Source organism: Paramormyrops kingsleyae, chromosome 15, assembly GCF_048594095.1.
Source record: "Paramormyrops kingsleyae isolate MSU_618 chromosome 15, PKINGS_0.4, whole genome shotgun sequence".
Lineage (NCBI taxonomy): Eukaryota > Metazoa > Chordata > Actinopteri > Osteoglossiformes > Mormyridae > Paramormyrops > Paramormyrops kingsleyae.
Window position 1 is genome coordinate 4,632,443 of NC_132811.1, and position 24,513 is coordinate 4,656,955.

General features: G+C 50.8%; 1 protein-coding gene across 1 annotated transcript in view; it reads left to right on the forward strand.

Annotated features, from left to right (window-relative positions):
• The window catches only part of sema6bb (sema domain, transmembrane domain (TM), and cytoplasmic domain, (semaphorin) 6Bb), a 65,148-nt gene that overhangs the window by 33,249 nt on the left and 7,386 nt on the right, over nt 1–24,513 (forward strand). The window contains exons 2-16 of the mRNA XM_023843530.2: nt 138–261; nt 634–748; nt 3,781–3,841; nt 3,961–4,023; nt 7,395–7,493; nt 8,789–8,879; nt 9,168–9,287; nt 9,741–9,829; nt 10,459–10,676; nt 14,631–14,762; nt 14,852–15,001; nt 15,341–15,520; nt 16,594–16,734; nt 17,493–17,570; nt 19,696–19,754. Of these exons, the coding sequence (XP_023699298.2) occupies nt 156–261; nt 634–748; nt 3,781–3,841; nt 3,961–4,023; nt 7,395–7,493; nt 8,789–8,879; nt 9,168–9,287; nt 9,741–9,829; nt 10,459–10,676; nt 14,631–14,762; nt 14,852–15,001; nt 15,341–15,520; nt 16,594–16,734; nt 17,493–17,570; nt 19,696–19,754 (1,702 nt within the window). The 5' untranslated portion in view covers nt 138–155. The remainder of the gene's footprint in view (nt 1–137; nt 262–633; nt 749–3,780; nt 3,842–3,960; nt 4,024–7,394; nt 7,494–8,788; nt 8,880–9,167; nt 9,288–9,740; nt 9,830–10,458; nt 10,677–14,630; nt 14,763–14,851; nt 15,002–15,340; nt 15,521–16,593; nt 16,735–17,492; nt 17,571–19,695; nt 19,755–24,513) is intronic.

Consider the following 24,513-nt stretch of genomic DNA (forward strand, 5'->3'; position numbering starts at 1 on the left):
TGTGACATAGATGGTGTGTATCTCCTTACTTTGCCCTGAGTTAATTTGATAACAACAGCCCTACAGTGTACAAAACCATTATTCTCTGTACTTCAGTCCTACTATATATGACCTTCCTTCATTTCATGTCTCTACAGTGCCAGTGTCCTGCTGCCATGACAACCATGGCCCCTCCCTTCATGTTGCTCTTTGTACTCATCCGATTGGCCAGCGGCACTTTTCCTGAGGAACCAGGACCTCTGCACTCTATTCCCACAGAGGGTAGGTCTTTTTCTTTTTTTGAACACTGGGGTGTCAGGTCATGGAGAGGGTAGGGGTTTGCCCTGGCAGGCTGCTACCAAAGCCCCCACCCTCCATATGAGGTTAGTCAGCCATGCAGAGCAGAGGCTGACTGATAAGCAACAGCAGTGGGTAATATTGATTAATGTCTCCCAAATGACTACAGCCCCCCTTTCACTGGTGTCTGAGGGTTTCAAAATGTAAACAGCGGTCTCTGAATCCCTCTGGGATTTGGTATTAGTTGGAAATCTATTCAGGGATTTGCTCTCGGGATATATCCATCCCCAGTAGCCTTCTGTACCCCCGTCTCTGGAATATAACAAGGTGATAAGTCTTGCTGTCTCCTTCTTACAGTGGTCAGGCCTTACCCTGTGTTTCTGGGCAGAGCGCATCGTTCATCACAGAGACAGGAGTCACTGCACATACACAGAGTCCTCAAAGTCAACCGGACCCTGTACGTCGGAGCGAGGTAAAGCCTGACTGCAGTGTCACTCATCCGTGTGCCAGTGTGGTGCAGTGAGTCAGTGAGTCTCAGCAATCAGTCCAAGGTCTTTATATATATCCCAGTGAATGGAAGGGCTGCCATTAACAATGACCCAGCTGTAACCTGAAAGTTAGAAACAAAATACATCAAAGTAGATCAAAATAGAACTTTAGAATGAGCACAAATATGGTCACATGGTAGCTAGAGTGCAGAGCTTGAAAACAAGCCGGAACAGCAGAAACAATCGAGGTCTGGAATCAAGGTCAAAGTTTGGTTTCGACCTTTGGTTGCCCTGCCACACAGAACAGAAATATAGTAGTACATTTCACGGCATTATCTTGCAAGGAGAATCTAATTGCAAAGGCAGCTCTTGCCCCCACCCCAGGAACAGCTCGTTTGCTGGGGGGTGGGTGGGCTGGGTGCTATATGGATGAGCTGAAATTCAGCGGTGAGAAACATAAATGTAAAAGCCACCAAGTACCTTGGGGGAGGCTGAGTCGATTGCTCAAATCTGTATCCAAGTGCTCTGGCTGATAAGAGGACTGGCAAGTGTAAAAATCCTGCTAGCATTAGCATCGCCGCTCATGGAGCAATATCTATTAATGCTGTGGTGCAAAAACCCATGTAGGTGCATTACATTCCGGGGGGCGCGGGGCCCACGGCAGACGGCGTCCTGAGACAGCCTGTTCGGAGCAGGTGTTGGGTAAAATGGCACAGAGCGCATGAAGAAGCATTCGTTAATAGAGCCAAACGTGGGGCGTAATCCAGACAAAGGAGCAAAGCTAGAAGAGTTTGTTTGCACAATGGCGAACTGGTGAAGAACTGCTGGCTGTTTGCAGAGCGTCGTGACAGACGTAGTTCTGTCAAAGAGAGGCAGTGCGGCCCAGCAGCCCATGGCGATCTTGCAAATACAGTTGGAGTAAAGCCTACGTCAGTTAGTCGGACGTGAATTATAGTCAGGCACAAGTCAAGACGGCACACGTTCCTCAGCTGGCAGCCCGAGGGAACAGGATGTAGGATGGTCAGTAAGAGACTACCAGCCGTGCAAAGTGGTGAGTCACTTAGGGAACATTAACCAGTCAACAGCGGCACAGGGATGCAGTCCCGAGACAGGTAAGGGCTTCCTGAAGCTCTAACCGGTGCATCCGCAGATGTCCAGCTACATTATCGCTATCTTTTAATCTTAGTGGTCTTCAGAAATCAAGTTACAGTGGCGATGATATAACTCAGGGTTGGGGACCTGGCTGTCATCCATACCGACATGAAAGCCTTTTAATATTTCTTGTGTCAGCACAGGTCAGCGAAAAGTAGCCAGGATGAGATTACCCTACATCCAATTTCTGCTTGATTATTTGTGTCTGTTCTGAGAAGGCGACCTCACCGACGCCAAAGCGAGAGCGAGGGGGCATCTCAGTTGTAGCCACACCACTTAAGCACTGTCCTGCGTTGGGGTTTATCCTCTTAACAAACCAAGAAATGTAGGGAGTGAATAATTTATTGAATCTGCGGTTAGGCCTCGCCTTGTGCTAGACACAGCCTCCCTTCTGTTGATGAGCCCTGGGCCCATAAAGAAGTGCCACAGATGGGGAATGGAGCTGAATCTCAGAGATAAGATCGATACTGCCGCAATAGCACGGCTACGGCAGATTTACAGATTACAACATTCAAGGCCCCTTGTCTGAAAAGGCCTCCATCGGGCCAGAACCAGCCCTGCCTGTTCGCAGAGCTCCAGTCCTTAATCAATACATTACCATCTGCTCCTCATCCAGTTAGAGTACAGCTTGATGCAAATTTTTATCCATCTCCCAACTGCTTATTCTAGTCAGGGTAGGGGGGGGCGGAGCCAATCCCAGGCAGCATAGGGCACAAGGCGTGGGTGCACCCTGATTGGGATGCCAGTCCATCTCGGGGCACATGCACACACACTCTTAACCAGCAATTAAAGGATGCCAGTTATCCACTTAGTAGGAAGAAATACGCACAACATGTGGAGAGCGTGCAAACTGCACACACTGACCCAGAGAGGGGGTGGGATTCTGACCCCAGCGTGCAAACTGCACACACTGACCCAGAGAGGGGGTGAGATTCTGACCCCAGCGTGCAAACTGCACACACTGACCCAGAGAGGGGGTGAGATTCTGACCCCAGCTCTGGAGGTGTGAACTAAAGTGCTGCCCTGCCGATTTTTATTTTATCCGTAATAACTATGAGGCATTCTGGAATTCACTGTGATGCCAGTGTCCATAAGTATCAAGGTCACTCAGTTACTAAAGTCCTCTTTCTCACTATCTTTACTGGGCCACGAGTTAAGAAGGCTGGATACAGGGCACCTAGGGGCAGCCCTTGCTTATGTCTCACTTGCGTCTGAAATCCTGGCTGAGGCTGTGAGCTCCTGTCTCAGTTATAACTTTAGTTAAGTAACAGGGAAATTAGGCTAATGGAACGCGAATAGCTCTGCAAAGGTGAAAGGCCTACATCCTCCAGGCTATACGCAATCCAGCAGGCCTGCTCACCAACAAATGCTCTCTCCTCTGCTGAGTCCTGGCTCCACTCTGTGCATCAGAGTCGACTGTAACTTTGAGGTGCAAAAAACCTGCAATCTGATTTAAAATTGGCTTCTATATGATATAGCATTCGCACCTCTGGGACCAGGGTTCGAGTCTCTACCCCAGCTCTACTTGTGTGGAGTTTGCATGTTCTCGCCCTCCCATCATGGGGTGTCCTCTGTGTTCTCTGGTTCCCTCCTCCCACCCCCCGCCCCCCACACATTTGAAAAACATGCTAAGGTGAACTGGGATTGCCAAGCCGTCCGTAGGTGAGAATGTGTGTGAATGGTATGTGTGCCTTGTGATGGGTTGGTGCCCAGTCCTGGGTTATTCCCTGCCTTGCAACTGTAGCTTCTTGGATGAGCTCCAGGCCCCTGTGATCCTACATAGGACAAGCGGGTATGGAAAATAGGTCCCTGGATGGATGATAGACTGTTGACAGATTTTGGTGTCTCTTTCTTGCTCCGTCAGAGATGATCTTTATCGAGTGGAACTGGACAATGTGGCTGGAGATGAGATGTTCTACAGCAAGGTGAGGCCTTCTAAAGACACCTTACTCTGCTTGTGGAGGTGACATGGAGTGTGTGAATGTATGCAACGGTGGGTTGGAATTTCAGCTACGTCACCATGTCCTTGCATTTCTGTCCGCAGAAGAGGACTTGGGAGTCCAACAAGAATGACATCAGAATCTGCAGGATGAAGGGGAAGCATGAGGTGAGGCGCCAGGCGGACACACGGGGGCTCGAACCCGGCCTCGCTTCACTGCTAGCTTGATGGTCTGTCTGTGAAGCTACACAAGGAGGAACGTGGTCTGGTGGCATTTTAATGAAGTTCTGTTTGACCGCCCAAGTCGCACGACGGCCTAAGGCCCGGAAACAGTTTCCAGCGAGCTTTGTGACCGAATCTGGCGATCCGCGGGCGCCGGCGCGTCCGGCGTGCTGAGCCGCGAAGTGCTTTGACGTCTCTCCAGCCACCCACGGAGTGACAGCTCAGTCATTACCCCCCACCCACCCGCTAACCTGCTCCTGCCGGCAGCCCAGATCGTCCACCTGACTCATGTGCCCTCAAACACCTTCTCTGAGGTTGACAGAAGGACGGGTTATTGAAAGCTGTCTGTGAAGCGACGCAAAGACCAGTCGGTTAATCCACCCCCCAGCAAAAAAAACTGACTTATTTATCAGTGAAAATAACACCTGACATTCAATCCTTGTGAGACAGTTAGTGACAAAGACACAAAGGGAGGGGGGTAGGCCCTGGATCGGCAGGGTGTGGGGAGGTTTGGTGGTCGAAGGCGTGGAGAGTGGGTGTGTGGATCTGAGGACTGGCTGGCACACGGGCGGCCCCCGGATCCCAGCTCTTACACGGTTGCCCTTCTTCCTGCAGCCTCCTTTTTCGCCCTGAAAGTCCGTTTCAATACCTTTTCGTCAGGTGTGATATATTAGCCACCAGGGTAATTGGTTTTGTAATGAAATGTTTCCAGCTGGTTGATCACTCGGACATATTTGCGTGATCCGGCAGGAATAGTAATACCCGACTTCCATTCCCTTCCTCTATTCCTCGCCATGGGCTGCGAATGTGGCAGCTTGTTATGCCGCTAATTGAAAATGCCCTCATTACCCCGTACTAGAGAGGCAATCCCAGATGATATGCACTAGCCCTGCCCATCTCTCGTTTGTGTTGGCCAGGTGCTGTTTTGGTATTTCAGTCCCTTATATTCTCCATTTCTTCAGCTGCCTGGATTTCAGATCATCTGTCCAGCTGGTTCAGTGTTCGCCGCTCACTTCCTTCTTAAATGTGGGGAATGAGATGCAACTCGGAGGCGTCTGTATTGGTTTTGATCCTCTGTGGTCTTTAAATTTAATTAATGACAAAAGTGGAGAAGAGGGTTCTTTAACGAGCTTCAGGCATGGTCGGAGGATGGATGGATGGAGGGATGGATGGATGGAGGGATGGATGGGTTATTCAGTCTTTTGAGTCCAGTCGAGTGATAAGTGCATAAGTGATTCTATATCCTATTTGGGGGTGGGGGGGGGGCGCTCAGCCACCCAATTTTTGTGTCCCTCTGAAAAAATATTTTTCTAAATCAATTTAGCAATTTCTCCGGGTGGGAGGCTCCTGTATTTCTCCAGATTGCGAGTAGCAAGATCCTGGAGTCGCGCCTGGTCTCCAGTGCACAGGTACAACGCGAAGTGCAAAGGGGGCTCTGACCGATGGAATGGGAGGGGGGGGGGGCGCCATGTGCAGAAGCCATTGGAGGAGACGGGCATGTGCTGATCCGAGATCCCGCCTGCAGCCCCAGGGACAAACCGCATCAAAGGGAGCGATGACCCACGAGCTGGGGAGGGGGGGGGATGGGGGGGGGTTTGGCTTGCGGGATGAGCTCGGCCAAGCTGTCTGGGAGGCTGAGGCTTTCATCCGCCCCCCCCCCCCACGCCTACCCCCCTGTCTCAGCCCACTTCGCGTTTCATGCTGCAGGGCTGCCGTTTGCCGCAGATCCCAGCCCCGCCAGCTGGGAATTCCCGAGCCACGGTAGTAGGCTCTCCAAAGAGCATCCGGAGAATCGGGGAGTGGATTCGGGGGGGGGGGGGGGTTAGCTGAAGGAATTGACCCCCCCCAGCCCCCGGCAGGTTGGAGTAGGTGACGGGTGGCAGCCAGCTGGATTAGGTGTGCACTCGTTGAGGTCGCACTCAGTCTGAGGAACATCTGGCTGAGAGGCCCGGCTGCGAACACGTACTCTGTGCCCCCCCACCCTGCCCCCTCCATCTTCACCGCTCCACTTATTTTGGGTCATTTGTGAAGATAAACATGTTTTCCTTTGAACAGCTTGCTTGCAGTAGCTCATGTGTCCCCCCCAGATTAATACCTCCATGGAGCAGCATGTAAACAGGGAGAGGTGGTACGGATCGCCCCAGACCCTGGGGGGCCGCCTTCGGCCAACACAGGGAGGCCCCAGCGGGGCCCCGTGAGGGGAGGCGGGGCGTCGGGGGTGTGGAGCCTGCGGTACGTGCTGGATTGCATCCTGGGGAGAAAAACGGTCTATGAAAATTGCACGGTAGATAAAATTATGAGCCGCATGATATATGGTCTATAAAATGTCTTCGTGATTCGAGAGGGAAGGGGGATCAGCAGTGAAACCCGGACGTGGTGACGCTGGCCCAAAACAAGCCCGTAAAGGAACATGCGGCGCGGATTCAGGGCCTGCTGGGAGACGACACCACTGCTTCTGGGCTGCTGAACTAGTAGCCAAACTGAAGTCGCTCCAGATTTGGTGTGAACATGACGCTCGGAGCCTTCGCAGAGGCTCCCGGTGCCGCCGTTCTCTGCAGCTTTGACTTCCCTTCTGGCAAAATGGTCTCCAGTCACATGCAGCGCTGCTGCTATGGAAAACAGAGCAGGGTGTTATGCTTACGCGCGGAAAAAACGCAGCAGCTCACGCCCTTGAGCACGCAGACTGTGCAGGAGCCCCCTCCACGCCCCACCCCCCCTCCGCCTCTCGCTATTGCTCTCCCCCTTTATCTCAGTTTCCCCTGCCGTGCAGAATCACCCCCCTGCTTTGCTTTTACATGAGCTCCAGCCCCCCTCCCCCCTTGCCCCGTGCCCCCGCTCACCCAGAGAAAACCTACACCCCTCCTGGGACGGCTGGGAAGGGAGGGGGCCCTCGGCAGCACCCCTGCCCTGCGATGACATCAGCATGCCAACTGTATGTGTCACATACCTCCAGCTTTAAGAACTGGCGCCAAAAGGTGGTGGGGGGGGGGGGGGGCAATGAAATAGAGCTGTTTTCAGAGTTGGGGGCAATCAGGATGAGGGATATTAACAAAGCGGGCCGGTGAGCGCCTGTCATATCTGGATGGATATGGTCCTATCTCTGCAGCATACATTTCCAATTAGGACTGACTTTAATGGATTCATCTTACTGGGTTGATAGCAGTCCGGTTCCGAGCAGCCGTGCAAATGGCACGAAGATAAGGATACCAGCACCGACGACGATGATGACGTACCAGGGCACAGCCTTCCTGTTCTCTCCATTCGTTCCCCCCTCTTCCGTCGCCATAATCCCCACTTTCTGGCCCTGTGATTCTCAGGATGAGTGCCGCAACTTCGTGAAGGTGCTGTTGAGCCGGCATGGTGGCCTCTTCGTCTGTGGGACGAACGCCTTCAACCCCCTGTGCGCCAATTACACCGTGAGTATCTTTTCCACAGTCGTGAGTACCCACACAGATACACACACACCCACACACACACAGAGATTAAGTATCTATATTGTTGTGGGGACTCTTCATTCTTTTCCATGGGGAAAACTGTAATCTAAACATGATGACCTTAATCCCTACCCAGCGCTAACTTTAACCATAAATAACCAAACAAAATACAAGACTTTAGGCATTTTTAGTTTTTCCATTAGTCGCAGATTTTTTTTTTTTAAATAAAATTTAGTTTCCCCTTGTGGGGACCGAATAAATGGTCCCCACGATGTCAAAATAATAGGTTTTTATCGCATCGTAGGGATATAATATATACACACACACATACACAGGCACAGAATGGTGTTTCCAGAGAGCCACAGAAATTCTCAGCACTCTCCATTCTCCTACGACAGTCCCAGCGATCAGGATACAATGTTTTAGTGCACGGTGCCATCCGGAATACCAATGAGGTGGGTGTAGGTGGTTGAATGTCTTTATTCTATGGAAATGCAGCGCCTTCATTGGCTCTCCATGCCACAGTTGTCTGCAACGGTCCCACGGCCGTTCTCACCAGTAGGGAGCACTGACCCCATCGCAAGGAGGTCATGTTTACGAACAGGGACTGTCATAACAAGGAAGAGGAGCTCAGAACGAGTGGGGAGCCGCAGCATGCTAATGGCTACGTGAGGCTACGGCTGATTTAGCTGGTTAGCTCGTTTATAGCCTCTGGGCAGAGAGACTGAGATGGCGTGGCGACCCCAAGCTGCGGTCGTCTCTGCTGCAAGAGCGTTCTTCTCCCCAGCCTGGGAGGCCTCGATTTGTGTCTGATTCGACTCAGTTTTGTCTTCGGCTGATTCTGAATCGTAAGTGACCAGCGCCGTAAATCAGCCAAGTAACCCGAAGCCTTCGAGAATTAGGAAATGGCTGCATAAATGTAAATTCCTGGCCTGAACGATTTCTCAGCGCACCAACCGAGTTCCTGTTAGAATATGCCAGTGAAAATATTTTTCGATTACGTTGGCGGGATGCAATCAATTTCTCGAACATCTGAGAGGCGCGTCTGAATGCTTAGCTTGTTATTGATGAAAGCGGAGCTCTGACAGGATCCTTGTGTGCATTGCGAGTCCCCAGAGACACAGGAGCTGAGTGGATTCCTTTACATGTACAGTACGTCTAACACATTGCGGCTAACCCTTAGTTCATCTCGTAGTAGCCTCTGTAAGGGAATCGTCATTACAAGCGTGTGTACGTGTTTACGTTTTGTGTGACTGTGTGGCATGCTTGTGTGACAGGGGGACACCTTGGAGATGGTGGGGGAGACGATCAGCGGGATGGCACGATGTCCCTACGACCCAAAGCACGCCAACGTGGCTCTTTTTGCCGGTAAGTGACACCCACGTGTATCTGTGCTCCATGAGGCATGAAGTACCTTGCTTTCTAAAACCAGTGCTCCTGCTTACTGTACAAAATTTGTGATTGCACCACAGAAAAAAAAGAGCTTTTAGACATTCATTGTTGCATAAACATGAATTCATTGCCACCACTATACGAAAATAGTTTAGCGAGATTCCTGTAGGTGTACTACTTGGAATCCTCAGTAAACCGGAAATCTCGCCAGTTCCTTAGCCTTCGTTATCCCCGTCTCCATCCAACTCTTCCGTGTCCCTGTAGATGGAAGCCTGTTTACAGCCACGGTGACGGACTTCCTGGCCATCGACGCGGTGATATACCGCAGCCTCGGGGAAAGCCCAGCCCTGCGCACAGTCAAACACGACTCCAAGTGGTTCCGGGGTACGTACAGAGGACCGGCTAGAATGACCTCAAATACAGAGCAGAATAGTGATACTTCTTTCAGCCCAGTGAGGGACATTGAGCAGTTCTCACATATCCCATCTTATTCTCCCCTGAGGCACAGAGATATATATACAGGTGAGAGCGATTTGGGGGTCAGAGAGCTATGTCAGCTGGCGGCCTTATGCCCCAGAAGCATCTCAAGGGTGATGACATCACTTTCACATCAACCTTCCGGTCACTAGCACACAGTCCTTAGATCTTATACTTAAAGAACTCTCAATAGGTGGGTTGTGCAAATTTTTCACCCTCCCCCATCAGCAAATATTTCCACCAACAGTTAAAAAAATTTGGATGGTACTTAATGGCCAAGGAATAATATGGGTCCTGAGCCTGAAGTCCGGGGTTCCTCCGAGATGCTTCCACCAATGACGGCTCCTCTTCATCTTCCAGAGCCCTACTTCGTCAGCGCAGTAGACTGGGGGTCACACATCTACTTCTTCTTCAGAGAAATGGCCATGGAATACAACTACCTGGAGAAGGTAGGGAGCCACCAACTGCCTGTCTGCCTCCTGTGTCATGAAGAACTTCAACACCCACACGGCGTTCTGATCCTCCTTTGACTGGGTATTTTCGCCCCGTGTGGGTGCCGGTTGGTGCATCTCTAATTACCAAGAAGATATCCTGCGGTTAAATTAAACACGGAAGACGTTTTTAACGACGTTCAAATGAAGTGAGTCATTGCAAGAGCGGAATGCATCAGGAGATGCAAAAATACGACAGTATGACACGATCTCTTTCCATCCCCCTAAAGCACATTTCATATATCCAGGATATACGGCCGCATGCATATTACTGCCGGTGTCTCTGTGACTCAGAGTAAGCAGACGTTTATTCTGGCATCCCTACACCGAAGGTCACATCGCTCAGCGGCCCCAGCTTTGAGATGCGCTGACATTTTCATGAATTAACAATAACAATTTACTGCTCTGAAATAATGAGTTATGAAACTAGCCTCAGTGGCAGCATTTGCATCCCTGCCGTCCCCCAGGGTATCGGCGAAATTCTCCGAATTCTTTGAAGAATAAGGAGGTTTTGCATTTTTGTGATGGAACTGCTGCTGGCGTGTTTATGGCTCGTGCCTGACTGTGTCCCGGTTCCGGATCCCCAGGTCATGGTGTCTCGAGTGGCCCGGGTTTGCAAGGGGGACCTGGGCGGTTCCCAGCGGGTCCTGGAGAAGCAGTGGACCTCCTTCCTAAAGACTCGCCTCAACTGCTCCATCCCAGGGGACTCGCACTTCTACTTCAACCTGCTGCAGTCCACCAGCCCCGTGCTGCGCATGCAGGGACGGGACGTCATCCTGGCCGTCTTCTCCACTCCGGCCAACAGGTACGGGGCGGAGACAGGGAGGGGAGGAGGGGGTTAGGCGTGAAATATATGTGATTTGGTATCTAAAGGGTGGGGAGTTCTCTCAAGATGATGGGGAAAAGTTAGAGAGGAGGCAGAGAAGCGATGAGGAACTGATGGAGTAAGAGAAAGATCACACAAGAGGAGGTCATGGGAAAAAATGAGACCGGTGAAGCCTAACAAAGCCTTTGACAGCTGACAGCTAGAGGTGAGGGAGAGAGAAAGGTAGGAGAAAGGAGAGAGGACCCGGGGCTCTGTTCAGCAAACAAGTGAGGGCGTGGCACAGATAGGGGAGATCATGGTACGGATGTGAAACAGTGTTTCATGGAGGGGTGAGGACGTGGCATCGACAGGTGTCATGGATAGGAGAGGGTGTGGCCTGGATGGGAGAGGGTGTGGCCTGGATGGGAGAGGGTGTGTCTTGGATGGGAGAGGGTGTGGCCTGGATGGGAGAGGGTGTGGCATGGATGGGAGAGGGTGTGTCTTGGATGGGAGAGGGTGTGGCCTGGATGGGAGAGGGTGTGGCATGGATGGGAGAGGGTGTGGCCTGGATGGGAGAGGGTGTGGCCTGGATGGGAGAGGGTGTGGCATGGATGGGAGAGGGTGTGGCTTGGATGGGAGAGGGTGTGGCCTGGATGGGAGAGAGCGTGGCACAGAAAGGATCCTAAAGGCAGAGTTGGGGTGCAATCTGACCAGCAAAACAGTGGCATTTCTGCCAACACTAGCAGCAAATCAAGGCCGAGGGATTCGTGAAGACCAAGTTCGCCCTCCACAAAGAATCAGCGTTCTTATCGACACGCCCTGGGGGCCTGAGGGCCTGAGGCCAGTGGGTCTGCGGCAAGATGGATGCTTTACAGAGGCAGGAGCGGCTGCCTGAAAGCAGCGTGACTGGGGTACGGAAACGCGGCCAGGCGCAATGCCATCTGCACGCTGCTGGGCTTTAATAAGCGGCTGGAGACTATCGCAGGCCATAAACGCGGGAGTGCAGCGCGGTCTGCCGCTTTGGGCTCTAAGTGCCTGCCAGACGAATCGCTCCCCGAAGAGCCCGGGGAATCACACTCCTCTGGGGTGTGCGGCCGGGCCGGGGAATGGATCTTCTGTTCTGCATTCCCATCTTTTGAATATGTTTCTTAAGCGAATAAATGCGGTTCCCCTGGATGCCAGTAGCTGGTAACCCAGTGCTTCCGTATTATTGGCCATAAATTGCTCCAGGTGCTATGTGGCTCTGGAGCTGTGGGGGGGGCGGGGGGGGTGGGTGTCTTTGATTTAAATCAGCGCTCTGCTTGGCCCACATACCAGTGGGTTTCTGTAAGGTGGGAGGGGGGAGTCTGATAGCACAGCATAAATTCCTGATTGGTCTGGGTCTTTGAGGGGCTAGTGTTGACTGTGGCGGGGTGGCGGGGGGGGGGGGGGGGGGTAGGGGACTGGGGGCACGGAGGTGAAAGGTGAGACAGGTAACTTACACACCTGCCAATGAATGGAAGGCAAGCAGAAAATGACAGAAAGCAGAGGGCTGTGATGCACTCAGCTCCATTTAACGCCACGCCTAGTGGCCTGTGAGCTCACAGCAGTCCTCCCGGCCTGTGAGCTCACAGCAGTCCTCCCCAGCGGCTACACTGATGCTATCACAACACCACATGCAGTTCTTTTTACATTTCAAACCAATCGATAAATGTATCTATTTTTGTCCGGGAAAAAAAAATACAGATTTGAAACAAACCTGGAAGCCTACATTCCCCCCCCCCCCCCCCCCCCCGTAAGCCTTTAGTAACAATATCCAAGAACAGAGTAATACAATCCAATATATCAAAAACAGAAGCTGTAAAGGAACTAAACCAAAAAACCATATTGTCAGAAGCACTGCTAATCAAGCACTGTAAAAAGGCTCTTAGTAAGACTGATGGACGTAAATTTGTTATCAGGGTAAATTAAACTCTGAATGGCCATCAATCCGAAACAATGTCAACGAAGCTAATTTCCCTGCATTATTCACATAGAGTTGGAACTTCATCGGCGACGCTGTAAATCTGCAACTCAGACACTCTCGGGTGGTTTTTAAAATCTGCCCACTGCTCCACTGCAGAGGCACTGGTCGGGGCTCAGATTTCTGGAGCGTGTGGCGGCCTGCTCCGCTGCAGCATTGAGATTAAAGAGAGACCTCTCCCTACTTCAAGAATGTGTCTGGCTTCTAATAACGGGGGGAAACCATGGAGGTTGGGAGTGAGGAAAAGACGGTGATGAAGGGCGCTTTGATGTTGACTGGCGTGCAGATGAAAACGGCCAGCGGAAGGTAGATATCTAAGACCGCATTACTATATTAATCTGCTAAGTATCAGTAATTAAAACTGCAGCTTCAGCACACAATGGTTAATCCACATTTTGTGTACAGCACAAATGCTCAGTCATACCTCAGCTTTGATCTTTCGAACGAAGTATCAATGAGCCTAAAATAGCCTTAGAGAGAAACAGTGATGGTATCATAGTTAAAACGGAACTCATGCCAGGCAACTAGAGAGCAGTTTTTTTTTTATTTCTGTAATAAATCTGAATTTTGCTTTACAACCTCAGAATGGAAGCCAAAAAGCTTTAGATATGAGGGATTCTGAATTTGAGTGCCACTCTAAATTTTGTTAATATGCATCAGTAATGGGCAGCGCACTGGTTCAGTGGGTAGAATTGGCGCTTCACACCTCTGGGGTTGGAAGTGTGTGTGTGTGTGTGTGTGTGTGTGTTTGCATGCTCTCCCTGTAATCTTTGGTTTCTCTAGTTTACTCCCCAAGTCCAAACACTTGCCGTCTGGCAAATTGGCTTCTATAAATTTAAACGGTGTTGTGCACATAAGCGCCCTGTGATTGGCTGCTATTCCGTCCCGCTTGTTCCCCATCCTTGTGCTATGTGCTGGCTGGTTTATTCTCCATATTTACCCTGTACCCTGTACTGGATAAGCGGCTGGAAGATGGATGGGAGTATATCAGCCCAAATTAAAGTCTTTGGTTGTCTGTCAAAGTAAGAAACTTTAAATGATTTTGGGAGGTTCAACGTACAGGCACACGTACTTTAAAAATCTGCCACTGTTAGAGTTGTAACCTACTTTCCTCAAGGCATTTGTTATATTTTTCTGGGGATTGGTCTGTCCGCTCCTTCTCTTATGTAACTCTTTTGCTGAGGGCATTCTGGAACTTTCCGGCTGAAGGTAAAGGCTACAGCATAATGGCGGCACAGACCTTCGAAGCCCTAGATGTAGAAGTTCTGACTTTTCCAAGGTTAAGGCTGTCGGTTCATGCGGGCCGCGTAGGGACGTGAGCAGGGACAGGAACGCGGTCCCCGAGACTTGCTGAAACCTGGACACTTGGGGACATAAAGCATGATGCTGGTAGCTTTGAATCAGTCTGGATCCTCCCTGTACATAATATGCGCTAATATGCGTTCAGATACCACGTTTACCATGGGCCCTGTTCCAGAACACTCGGCGGTGCATGCCATGGGTGCGGTCGAGCTGCGGTCGACCCCTTTGAGATTGCTAGTCATTTTCTCTGCGTGCTGTTGATGGCATGTGGGGGACACCTGAGAAGGGGAGGCTGTCGGGGGGGGGCGGATCGAAGCAGCAATCTCGCCTGACCTCGGCATTCGCGCTGCGCGTAGCATCAGCAGAAATGACTGATGGGATTTGGCATTTATGGCTTCTTTTAGCATATGACCCACAACCAATCACGTGCAGGCAATTCAGAAAATCAACTAATTACCATAATGCTCGCAAATAGCTATTTAAATCCCCTGCATTGTTCCTTGGACTTGGAAAGCAGCGTCGCCCTAATATTTATGACATCATTTTGCGCTCAATCTCACTGCTGAGGTTACATATGGCTATTTATGCTTTACATTAAATAACTGTTAGCAGATGAGTTTTTGGTCTCTAACTTGCACGGCTCTTCACAGTATCCCCGGTTCGGCAGTCTGCGCCTTCGACATGCAGCAGATGGCAAGAGTGTTCGAGGGGAGATTCAAGGAGCAGAAGTCCCCCGAGTCCATCTGGACTCCGGTTCCGGATGAGCTCGTCCCCAGACCCAGGTAGAGACGCCTCGGCCGTTCACATTATCCCTGACGCTCTTGGCAGCTGGCGAGACACTGTGGCTGACTGGGGTTCCTGTCCTCCGCAGGCCGGGCGGCTGCGCCATGCAGGGCTCCAGGTTCAACTCCTCCAACTCCTTCCCTGACGAGATGCTGAATTTTGTCAAGACTCATCCTCTGATGGATGAAGCTGTTCCTTCACTGGGCCAGAGGCCCTGGATCGTGAGGACCATGGTCAGGTAAGCCAGGCCTCAGCTCCATCCATCCATCCATCCATCCATCCATCAATCAGTCAGTCAGTCTGTCTGTGTCCATCAATTAATCAATCAATCAATCATGCATCCATGCACCATCTATCTATCTATCTATGTAAAATTATTTCTTTTTTAGTTTTTCTCAGGGACAGCATGGTATTTTTTGCTTTCATTTAGCCCCCCAGTAACCTTGACGATGTGAAGCTTTTTTCGCTGAGGGATCAGCGGGATAATCAGACCTGAATGAATGTTGCTGACAAACTGCAGGCTGCCTGTGAATGTCGGCCTTGGCCAGACTCTCCTCATGCTGCATCCCGCTGTCAGGTACCAGCTGACCAAGATGGCGGTGGACACAGAGGCGGGGCCTCACCGGAACCGCACCGTCCTCTTCCTGGGCTCTAACAAAGGCACCGTCCTCAAATTCCTGGTTGTCCCCAGCCGGGACAATGCAGCGGGCACCAGCAACATCTTTCTGGAGGAGCTGGAGGGGTACAACCCCGAAAAGTGAGTGCCGTGCTCGTTCCCGCCGCCCAGCCAAGGCCCCCCACGCTTGACGGGGTGTCAGCTGTCCAGCATTTACAGATTATAGGGGGCAGTCATTAAGGTCCATTTTAAGAGTGAGGGTCTGTCAGCCATTGGCACTTTCGTGTTGCCTGATTCATACCAGGTTTACGGCCGCAGATGGGGTGACCTCCCCCTCCGACCCCTGATGTTAGCAAGACGCTAAAGCAGATTTACGCTTAAGTCACACGTGTTCTCATTCAGAGCCCTGACAGGCAATGAATGGACGTTGATGAAGATCAAAGGAGTCCAGGCAAAGGCCGGCGATACGAAAGTTGAGAGTAATTTGCTCCTTCCTCGGCTTGGGGAGGAGGCCCTGCACGCCTCCGGTCGCCGTCCTCCCAGCGGGGGCCCTGCTAATCAAGGGGAAATCAGAGGAGCCCTCCATCTTGTTCAGTCTCTGTATTCCTCCATTATGTCGACAGCGTTCTTCACCCTTAATCATATATAGGGACACTGAGAGTCATTTGGGGCTTCATGTTTCTCCCAAAACCCGTAAGCCGGAGATGCTAATGGCCTGCGACTGCTGGCCGCTCCTCTCCTTCATACGGTTGTCCTCCAGCACCGTGACACCTCTGCCCGCGCTCCAGCTGATGAATGACTCACTTCTGCGCTGAGCGATGTCACACAGCCCCAGCTCAGCTATTCTGTCATTATAAGCATTTTACATTTTTTTTTTTTTTCTTCCCACGCGCAGCAAGTAAAAGTTGATTTATGAATGAGAAGTTTGCTGTGTCAGCTGCTTCGAGGTGATGTCATTGAGAATCGCAGTGATGTCAGTGTCCTCTGAGTGTCCCCGTTGAACTTCCCATGGGTGTGATTACACTGCACGCCTGAAAAAAAAATCATTTGTTTTCTTCATTTTATTTCTTTCAAAATGCATTACTTCATTATTAAATGCTTATGCTATTTAAAATAAGTGCTAAGTACCATGTGATACGTACAATGTGAATGGCGCCCCCTGCTGGGTCTGTGAGTGCCAGCCCTGACCGCAGGCCCCTGTCCTGCTCCCCCAGGTGCGGCGATGGCGGCCCGCAGGCCCGCCACATGCTCTCGCTCGCCCTGGACCGGCCCAGCCACTCGCTGCTGCTGGCCTTCCCGTCCTGTGTGGTGCGCGTCCCAGTGGCTCGCTGCCAGCTCTACTCCCGTTGCATGAAGTGAGCCTCGATGTCTGGGGTCCCCTCGAACCCTGGCCTTCCACTCCACACTCTGGTCCCACCCCCACCATCATACACCATCACTCATTGCTTTTCAGTTACACTATATGCACTAAACCCTACACCGCACACACTAAACCCACTGAACACTATGCACTAAACCCTACACTCTATGCATTAAACCCTACAATGTATTCACCAAACCTGGAACCCTACACTGCATGCACTAAACTCTACACTGTATGCATTAAACCCTACACTGTACAAAGTAAACCCACTAAACCCTGCATTGTATGCACGGAATCCTATATAAAACCCTACACTGTATGCACTAAACCCTACACTGAACTCACTAAACCCTACACTGTATGCACTAAACCCTACACTGAATTCACGAAACCCTACACTGCACACACTAAACCCTACACTGTATGCACTAAACACTACACTGAGCACACTAAACCCAAGACTTCACTCTACATGCCCTGTACTACACACCCTGTATACACAGCACCCTATGTAGTACACACTATGCCCTACATTCTGCACTCCATACTCGACACAGTGCACAATGTCTGCTAGCCTCTCCTACCCCCATTAGAACCTGTAACCATCACCCTGGGCCCGTGACCTGGCCCGGCATCCTCTGTTGACACACTTGATTGTTGCTGGCTCTAACGCACACGACTGTGTGTCACCTTGGTCTGCGCAGTGCTGACCTGCAAGCTATTCATCAGTGGTCCTCTGTCTGCTTTAAGGAACTGCATCGCCTCGCGAGACCCCTATTGTGGCTGGACTCGAGGCAGCACCTGCTCCTTCCTCAGACCTGGGACAAGGTGAGCATGACCTGAACGAGGGCATATACCCAGAAATAGAGCCAATTCAGCGGGGCTTGTTCCTCAGCACCAGGTGTCACGTGGAATAGTGTGGGTGGACTGGTGAGCTTTCACGATCCGGTGGGCTTATCCCGCATTTCTCTCCATCGACTTACTCTACAGACGTCTTCCGAACAGGTGGACGTGTTTGTTTCCATGTGTGTGTGTGTGTGTGCGTGCACGTGTCTGTCACTGTATCTTTAACCACCTGCCATGGAAACAGTATTGCAGCAGTATTCCAGCAGTATTGCAGCAGTATTCCAGCAGTATTCTTCAGCTGGCAACAGATAGAGTTGGACCCTATTCCCATTAATGAAAGCTGCCTTCTCTGAGGAGCAGCTCCTGATTTAATTACACGTGTAAGTGTGCCAGTGGAGTAGACCACACGGCCGTCCTCAAAGACCACCTTGCATCTTCCCACTTATATAATTATGACCATAATGTTGCTTTATAATTCGATTTGCAGAGAGCGGTCAGCCCCTTAGATTGATTCGGTATCGAGTGATACAGAGATAACCGTTTGAGGACGGATTGCATTTGTGCACCTGAAAATGGTTCCCGCTCTGAATAATGTGGCATAAATCTATATTACGAAGATGGTATTGGGCAGTTTGCGTTGTCTTGAACTGCAAATTTGATTAGATTTACTCTTTTTTCCCCTCTATATACCTGGCATTTGACTCTGGGTGTTTCCCCTCCCTTGAATTTCCTGGGATCTAGGATTTCCCCAACCCTGTCTATTAACAGTACCAGTCAAAAGTCTGGACACACCGGCTTTTAATGCATTTGTCTCTATTTTAGCTGTTATTCACCTTATAATAAAAGACTTGAGGCAATTAAGTAATACACACCAATACCTCCAATTGTTGACTCGCTATTGACGCCGTTTGAGGATAGATTGTCTTGTTTCATCCAGCTTCCAGACGTACCCACCTGGAAGGACTTTCCACAAGTTCTGGGCACCAGTTGGCTGCCTTGTTCTTGCCGTTTAATCAAACTCACCCCAAACCAGCTCCGTAGGGTTCAGGTGGGGGGGATTGTGGGGGCCAGGTCATCTGTCACGACAATCCATGTCTTTCCTTGTTTACAAGATAATACAGCGCTTACATAACCCCGAGGTGAGCTTAAGGTCGGTATCTTGTTGAAAAACAAAGTTGGTACTGTAAGTGGGTGGATGGATGGATGGATGGATGGATGATTTTTGTGTGTAAATTTTCAGCAGTCAACAGCTTTACATCTGGGTGGGTTTCAGTCCCTGTCCCCCTCCCAGCATTTGTGCATGGAGTCTACATCGTCTCCTCATGTTTTCCTGGCCTCCCCCGGCACTCCGCAGGCTCCCCGCTCTCCGTGACTGTGGCAGTTAGGGGAGATGAATGGTTGAGAAGACAAAGCTGTCTGTGTTACAGTAGCCGTTCCTTATGGAAGGAAGGTCTCACTGGCTGGGCCCGAAATCTAATAACAGAGCAAAAATAAATGGGGCCTTTTTCCACTGATGCAAAAAAAAAAAACTAAAATAAACAGAACTGTATGTTGTGTGTAAGTAAACCTGCCCCCAGTGTCCGCAGCCTGCACCCCCCTGTCTTCCTGGCAGGGAAGCACCACGATGCCAGGACTACTGTAATGTGCTCCCCTGTGCCGCTTGTTGCCGGGGCGACTCTCCCGTCTGACCCGATTAATTGGAGAAAGCATCATTTTAAACCAATTAAAATGCACCCTATCTCTTTAATTGTCGATCTCGAGTCCGGCTGGCCTTAACATGCTGGTTTTGTGTAAGCAGTTTTTCAGGACTGTTTGCGCTCCTTTACAGCCGACAACGCTGCTGGTTGTGAGGTCACTGTTGCAGTGGCTAACTGCAGTCCTGCCCCCTCTGTATCAGGAGTCACCCCGGGCAATGAGTGTATTTCCCAAAAGCAGAGATGCTAACCATGTTAGCAACTTACATTGTTGGAACCACGTACAGTAACTGAGTATGTAAGTTGCTAACGGTACCTTTTGGGAAACGTGCTCCCGTTTCGCCGATAGCCGCGATCTGCTCCTGCCGCTTCCAGCTGCCTGCCGCTCACTCTTTGGTTCTCCCCTCCTGCAGACTGCCGTTCGAGCAAGATGTCGAACATGGGAACACGTCCCACCTGGGGGACTGCGACGGTAAGAGCGGCTGGGCTTGCTTTCAGCGCTGACGGTGTTTCCCCTATGAAGCTGCATAACCCGCATCACGCGGAGCACGCTCTTTAAGTACTGTCACGCTCTCCGAGCTGCAGCCGGCGCGCTCACTCATGCCCTGTAGCCGTAAGGCGCACATTAATATACATCGCTGTGCTTACACACACGGGCACGATCCATTGGCCATGCTCTGCCCATTAGCTACTCTGTCGCGTGCAGAGTTAGGGGTTCATCTCCTGATTAAATCTCTCCCCTGTCCTTGGGTCTCCTTGCCGTCTGCAAATGAGATAATCTGGCCTTTCTGGGGATGCTCAGATAAATTCATATGTAGCGCAGCAGCCTGATTGACTATGTGAGAGCAACGTTCTTCTTTTATGTACGCTTTATAATTAGTATTCATTTTTAAATAGCTACAAATGTAAAATACATTCTCCCTTTATTTTGCTGCTTTTGTGACTATTGTTTTACTCTCCTTTGCGCAAATCAGGCCGCTTAACAATCCATGCAATTTTTCAGTGAGATTTATTTAAAAATAGACGCAAATGTGCGACACGATAAGTCAAAATTCGTAAAGTGCTCACAGATTTCGCCTTTCCCTCCATTTTCCACGTGTTTTTTCGCCCGTTTCATGCTGAAGGCCTTGCTTGGATCAAGTCAGTGTTTCCATGACCTCACCCAAACGATACGTATGTTATGAAGAACGTAGTTATCTCTTTAGAGTGCCGTTATCACAGCACTGACAGGGTCTTTAATGTGACACTGTGATGCAATCGTCAGGTACAGCAGTCAATAATCTTAGGGCTTAAAATGAAAAAGATCGCTTTTCATCTCTGAGCCTATGAAGAAATGTCCCATGAAACATATTTATGGTGCTGCGATGAAGCTCTTGCTTTCCTTTCATCTGTTTGAGCACATGAAACATCACAGAGAACATGAGCCTCGATGCTCACGGCAGGAAAACGTGTGGTTGGTTTGTTTGTCTCCACATGGGCATGGTAGCCGTTATCAGCCCCCCACAAGAAAGGAGGTAGGCAGACTGTCCTGTGCTTAAAAACAGGGGATGGGATGTTGGGACCTACCCGGTTCAGGCTTAATATTCCACTGGGACAAACTTTTGACAGCTCAGAGGAAGACAGATGGACAGTTGAAATAACTGCCTCCCTTTAGCGGGAGAAAAGTTACTCCTGAATGGTGAGGGGAGAAAAATCGATTTCCATCTCATCTCGGTTCACTCGCGGTCTAATAAATATTGGGTGCAAATCCTAATCCGGCCTGCGGGGGAGCTGTGCCCGAGCTCTGTGCGTGTGACAGATGGAGCGGGAGGACCTCTGCTACCCCTCGCAGCCTCCGGCGCTCCGGTTTCCAGGGGCGAGACCGGGCCGTGACCGACGGCACCGCCCCCTTGTATGAGGGAAGCGGCGCTCCGAGAGGGAGGCTTCCAAGCTCAGAGATCACGCGCAATCTGATGCCTGACATCCGCCTGGGTCAGGGGATCCATCCAGGGTTTGATTCGGCAGAAAAGACATTCTAATTATCGAGGGTGTGTGTCGCGGGGGTAGATAAAGAGAGGGGGGGCACATCCCAAGTAGATCGGAGTGGATGCAGTGACAGGACGTCTTCGATTGAAGTGCCAAGGTGCCGATTAGTCTGGACTGAGCTTTCTTCCCGGAAATGATCCCCACGCCCCAAGAAATCTCACTTTTCCCCTCTCGCCCCGGCTGCAGGAAAAAACCGTCCAGGCTGCAGCTGCCGGCACAAAACGTAAGAGTCTGTGATTCTCACAGGCACACGCGTTCCAGAGAATACGGTCGACGCTTGCCGCGTACTCTGACTCCGCCCCGCGACAGCCTGCCCGGCCCGAATCCCGCCTTGCATCCTGTGTTCCCCAGGATAAGCCCCGTGATTGAACAGCACAGATAAGCAGAGTCTGAAAATAGACGGCAGGTTGAATCGATGGCTTGTATGTCATCGGCTATGTTACCGCAGGCTGTATTGCGGTAGCTTGCAGTGGTCAGTGCTGCATGGTAAGCATGATACATGCCGGGAGCGTGTTTGGTACATGCACTAACCGCACCGCAGTCCAACACGTCGTAAATGAAACTGTAAATGAAAACTGATGTACCCTTGAAAATCGGGTCGTAAAAAGCTGATTTGCTCACCAAAAGAACTGAGAACCTTTGCTCTCAGCACTGGAACACGTTTGATTTACATGAAACACAGAGGTCAGACTATTGTCTTAAATCATTATAGGTCTACAGTCGCTTGTAATGTGAAACATTTGCCCTTTTCCTGTGACCTCCCACTGCACAGCCAGTTGCAACACAGTGGGCTGTGTCAAACACTGGCCGCAACAACCAGTATCACCCATTTAATTGGCAGTAAAAAACTCTAGAGTGGGAGGTTAGGGACATTCTATTATCTATAATGATCAAGCGATAAATGCCTCCCGGGCACCACATAGCAGGAAGAGCACATACTGTCTGGAGCACCTTGGAGACACGGAAAACACAGGAGTTTGTTTGGGTAGCGGAAGGAGGCAGCGGTAATCGTGCCTTTGAGAGGGAGAGGCTCATGCTACCATGGATTGGTGTCCGTCCAAGTGAATCGACAGCAAATCACGCCCGGAAAGAACGACGCGCTGGGATTCCGAGGAACTTTCTGTGACTGTATGAGAGACAGGAGCAATAGCTGGCTCTGGGTTTCAAGCCTGTTCCGTCTACGCTGCTCTGAAAGCGCATGAATATAATGACATACCTTACTGCAGAATTGCTGCAGATGGGAACGATTATGGTGCTGAGAAAACATTTCCAGAAGTAATGCGCTGTTTTGACTAGGGGAACAGGGGGTTGCAATCTCACTTTAATTGAGGTCCACATCACATCAAGGGGAACGTGGAGCGTGAGGTTCACGAGGTTCTGATGGGCAGGCGGGCGACAGCCGCAGCACGAGGACCCCGAAGCGAGCTAACGGGGACAGGCACGCCTCACGGTCCGCTGCAGTGGGCAATCTCAATTTGCTGACCTTCCGGACATTTCCCCAAAGAGGGAACAAGCGACAATTGAGTCAGTCCGCCGATAGTAGCACAGCGAGAGTTACTCTTGGTGGGAAGTATCATGCCTTCCAGGGAATGAGGTGAGATTTTTGACATCAGATACGGATGGTGGACTCGGCACACAAAGACGTGGGGGCCGTTCATCATTCTAGGCGCTGTGAGTCTCAGATGTTCTGGCCTTGAAGCTGCAGTTATTCTTTCCGTCAATGAAGATTCCCCAAGGGGTGGGATCACCCCCCATTGGTGCCCCTCTCTCCTCACTCAAGTATCCTCTTAGTGAAAAATCCCCGTGTGAGAGCCTTGACCCCCGGCCTGTCCCACCCGTCCCAGAGTACAAAGCCCCCCCCCCCCCCCGCCCCCAGCAGCACCCATGGAGGGTATCTGGCAGCACATTCTCAGCATTATTGATGCCATGAAGGGCTTCATACTCAAGGCCTTCTCCCGTTTCACCAAGATCCCTGCGTGTCGGGGAGGGCTGCTACGGCGGGTCAAATATCGGATACATTCGGGCGTGAAAACCGACGAGGCAGGCACGCAGCTGGGAGGAGTCCAGGAAGGAGCCAAGGAGAATCTCACAGTCTGTCAGAGTGCTGCGGACGGTCCCAGATCCGCCGTTCGACAGAAAATCAACCGAATGGCGCAAACTCGAAAGCAGGCTTCTTGGGCTTGTGTGCCAAGTGTAAAACACCTGAGTAGCCAGCAAGGCCATTACGAGGAGAACATACCCAGAGAGGGCACTTAAGGAGACGAAGAACAATAGCAAACGAATGACCCATAAGGGACTTGCAACGTTTAAAGACTCGCATCCAAATGCCCGCAATCGGTGAGAGGTAATGTGCCTTGCTCTGTTCTTCCACAAATCAGTTGGTACCCCCTTGTAATGGCCCTCCCCCAGGACACCCCTGGGTGACACTTTGCAAGTTTTTGTACCCATTAAAAACAATATATCCTGATGAACTTAGACAAGATTTCATTGACCCCCCCCCTGAACACCCACTGAGGGGTCTCCGGGAACTCCGCTTTGGTCCGTTGGGCCGTAATGGTGCAGTCGGAACGTCATCTTGGAATGTTTTCCATAAATCGGAGAGCAGGCGGGAGATGCACTCAATCACCCGACCGCATGTCTGCCCAGGCGGCCTGGATTCTCCCAGCCAAGGCTCAGTAACTTGATTATTCCTGTCGGCTGCCAGAAAAAATGTAAAAGGAGGCGATGCCAAAGCATTAATGAAATGGTGTTAACCAAATACAAATAAGGATGTGTTTTAGCTGGTGGAAAACGTAACATTGTATGCAGAGCAATGACAAATGGAATTGATATTTTTGGCGTATGTGAAAGATTAAGTTTAAATTGTGGGTTGAACAGTTATTGAAAGAACAGATGTAACCTCGAGTGGATCGTTACGCTGTAGATGATCTCTTTGAAGGCGTGGCCTGAAACATACCTGCTGAATATTTACAACTTTTAATGGTATGTTTGATATTTGTTTTTCTATAAGGGGTATCAGTTACTAATAATTTCAGGCCACAGACATAATCAGAGGGTGTGGGGAGTTTCTCTTGAAAAGTTCCATGCTGGAGCGCTTTATTCCACACGCGCTCCGCGGGACGCCCTCGGTCCGGCTGTGCCGATAGCCCGATACGCCGGGATCTCGTGGAGGCCACCACTATCGCCGAGTTCTTAAAACGGCCTCG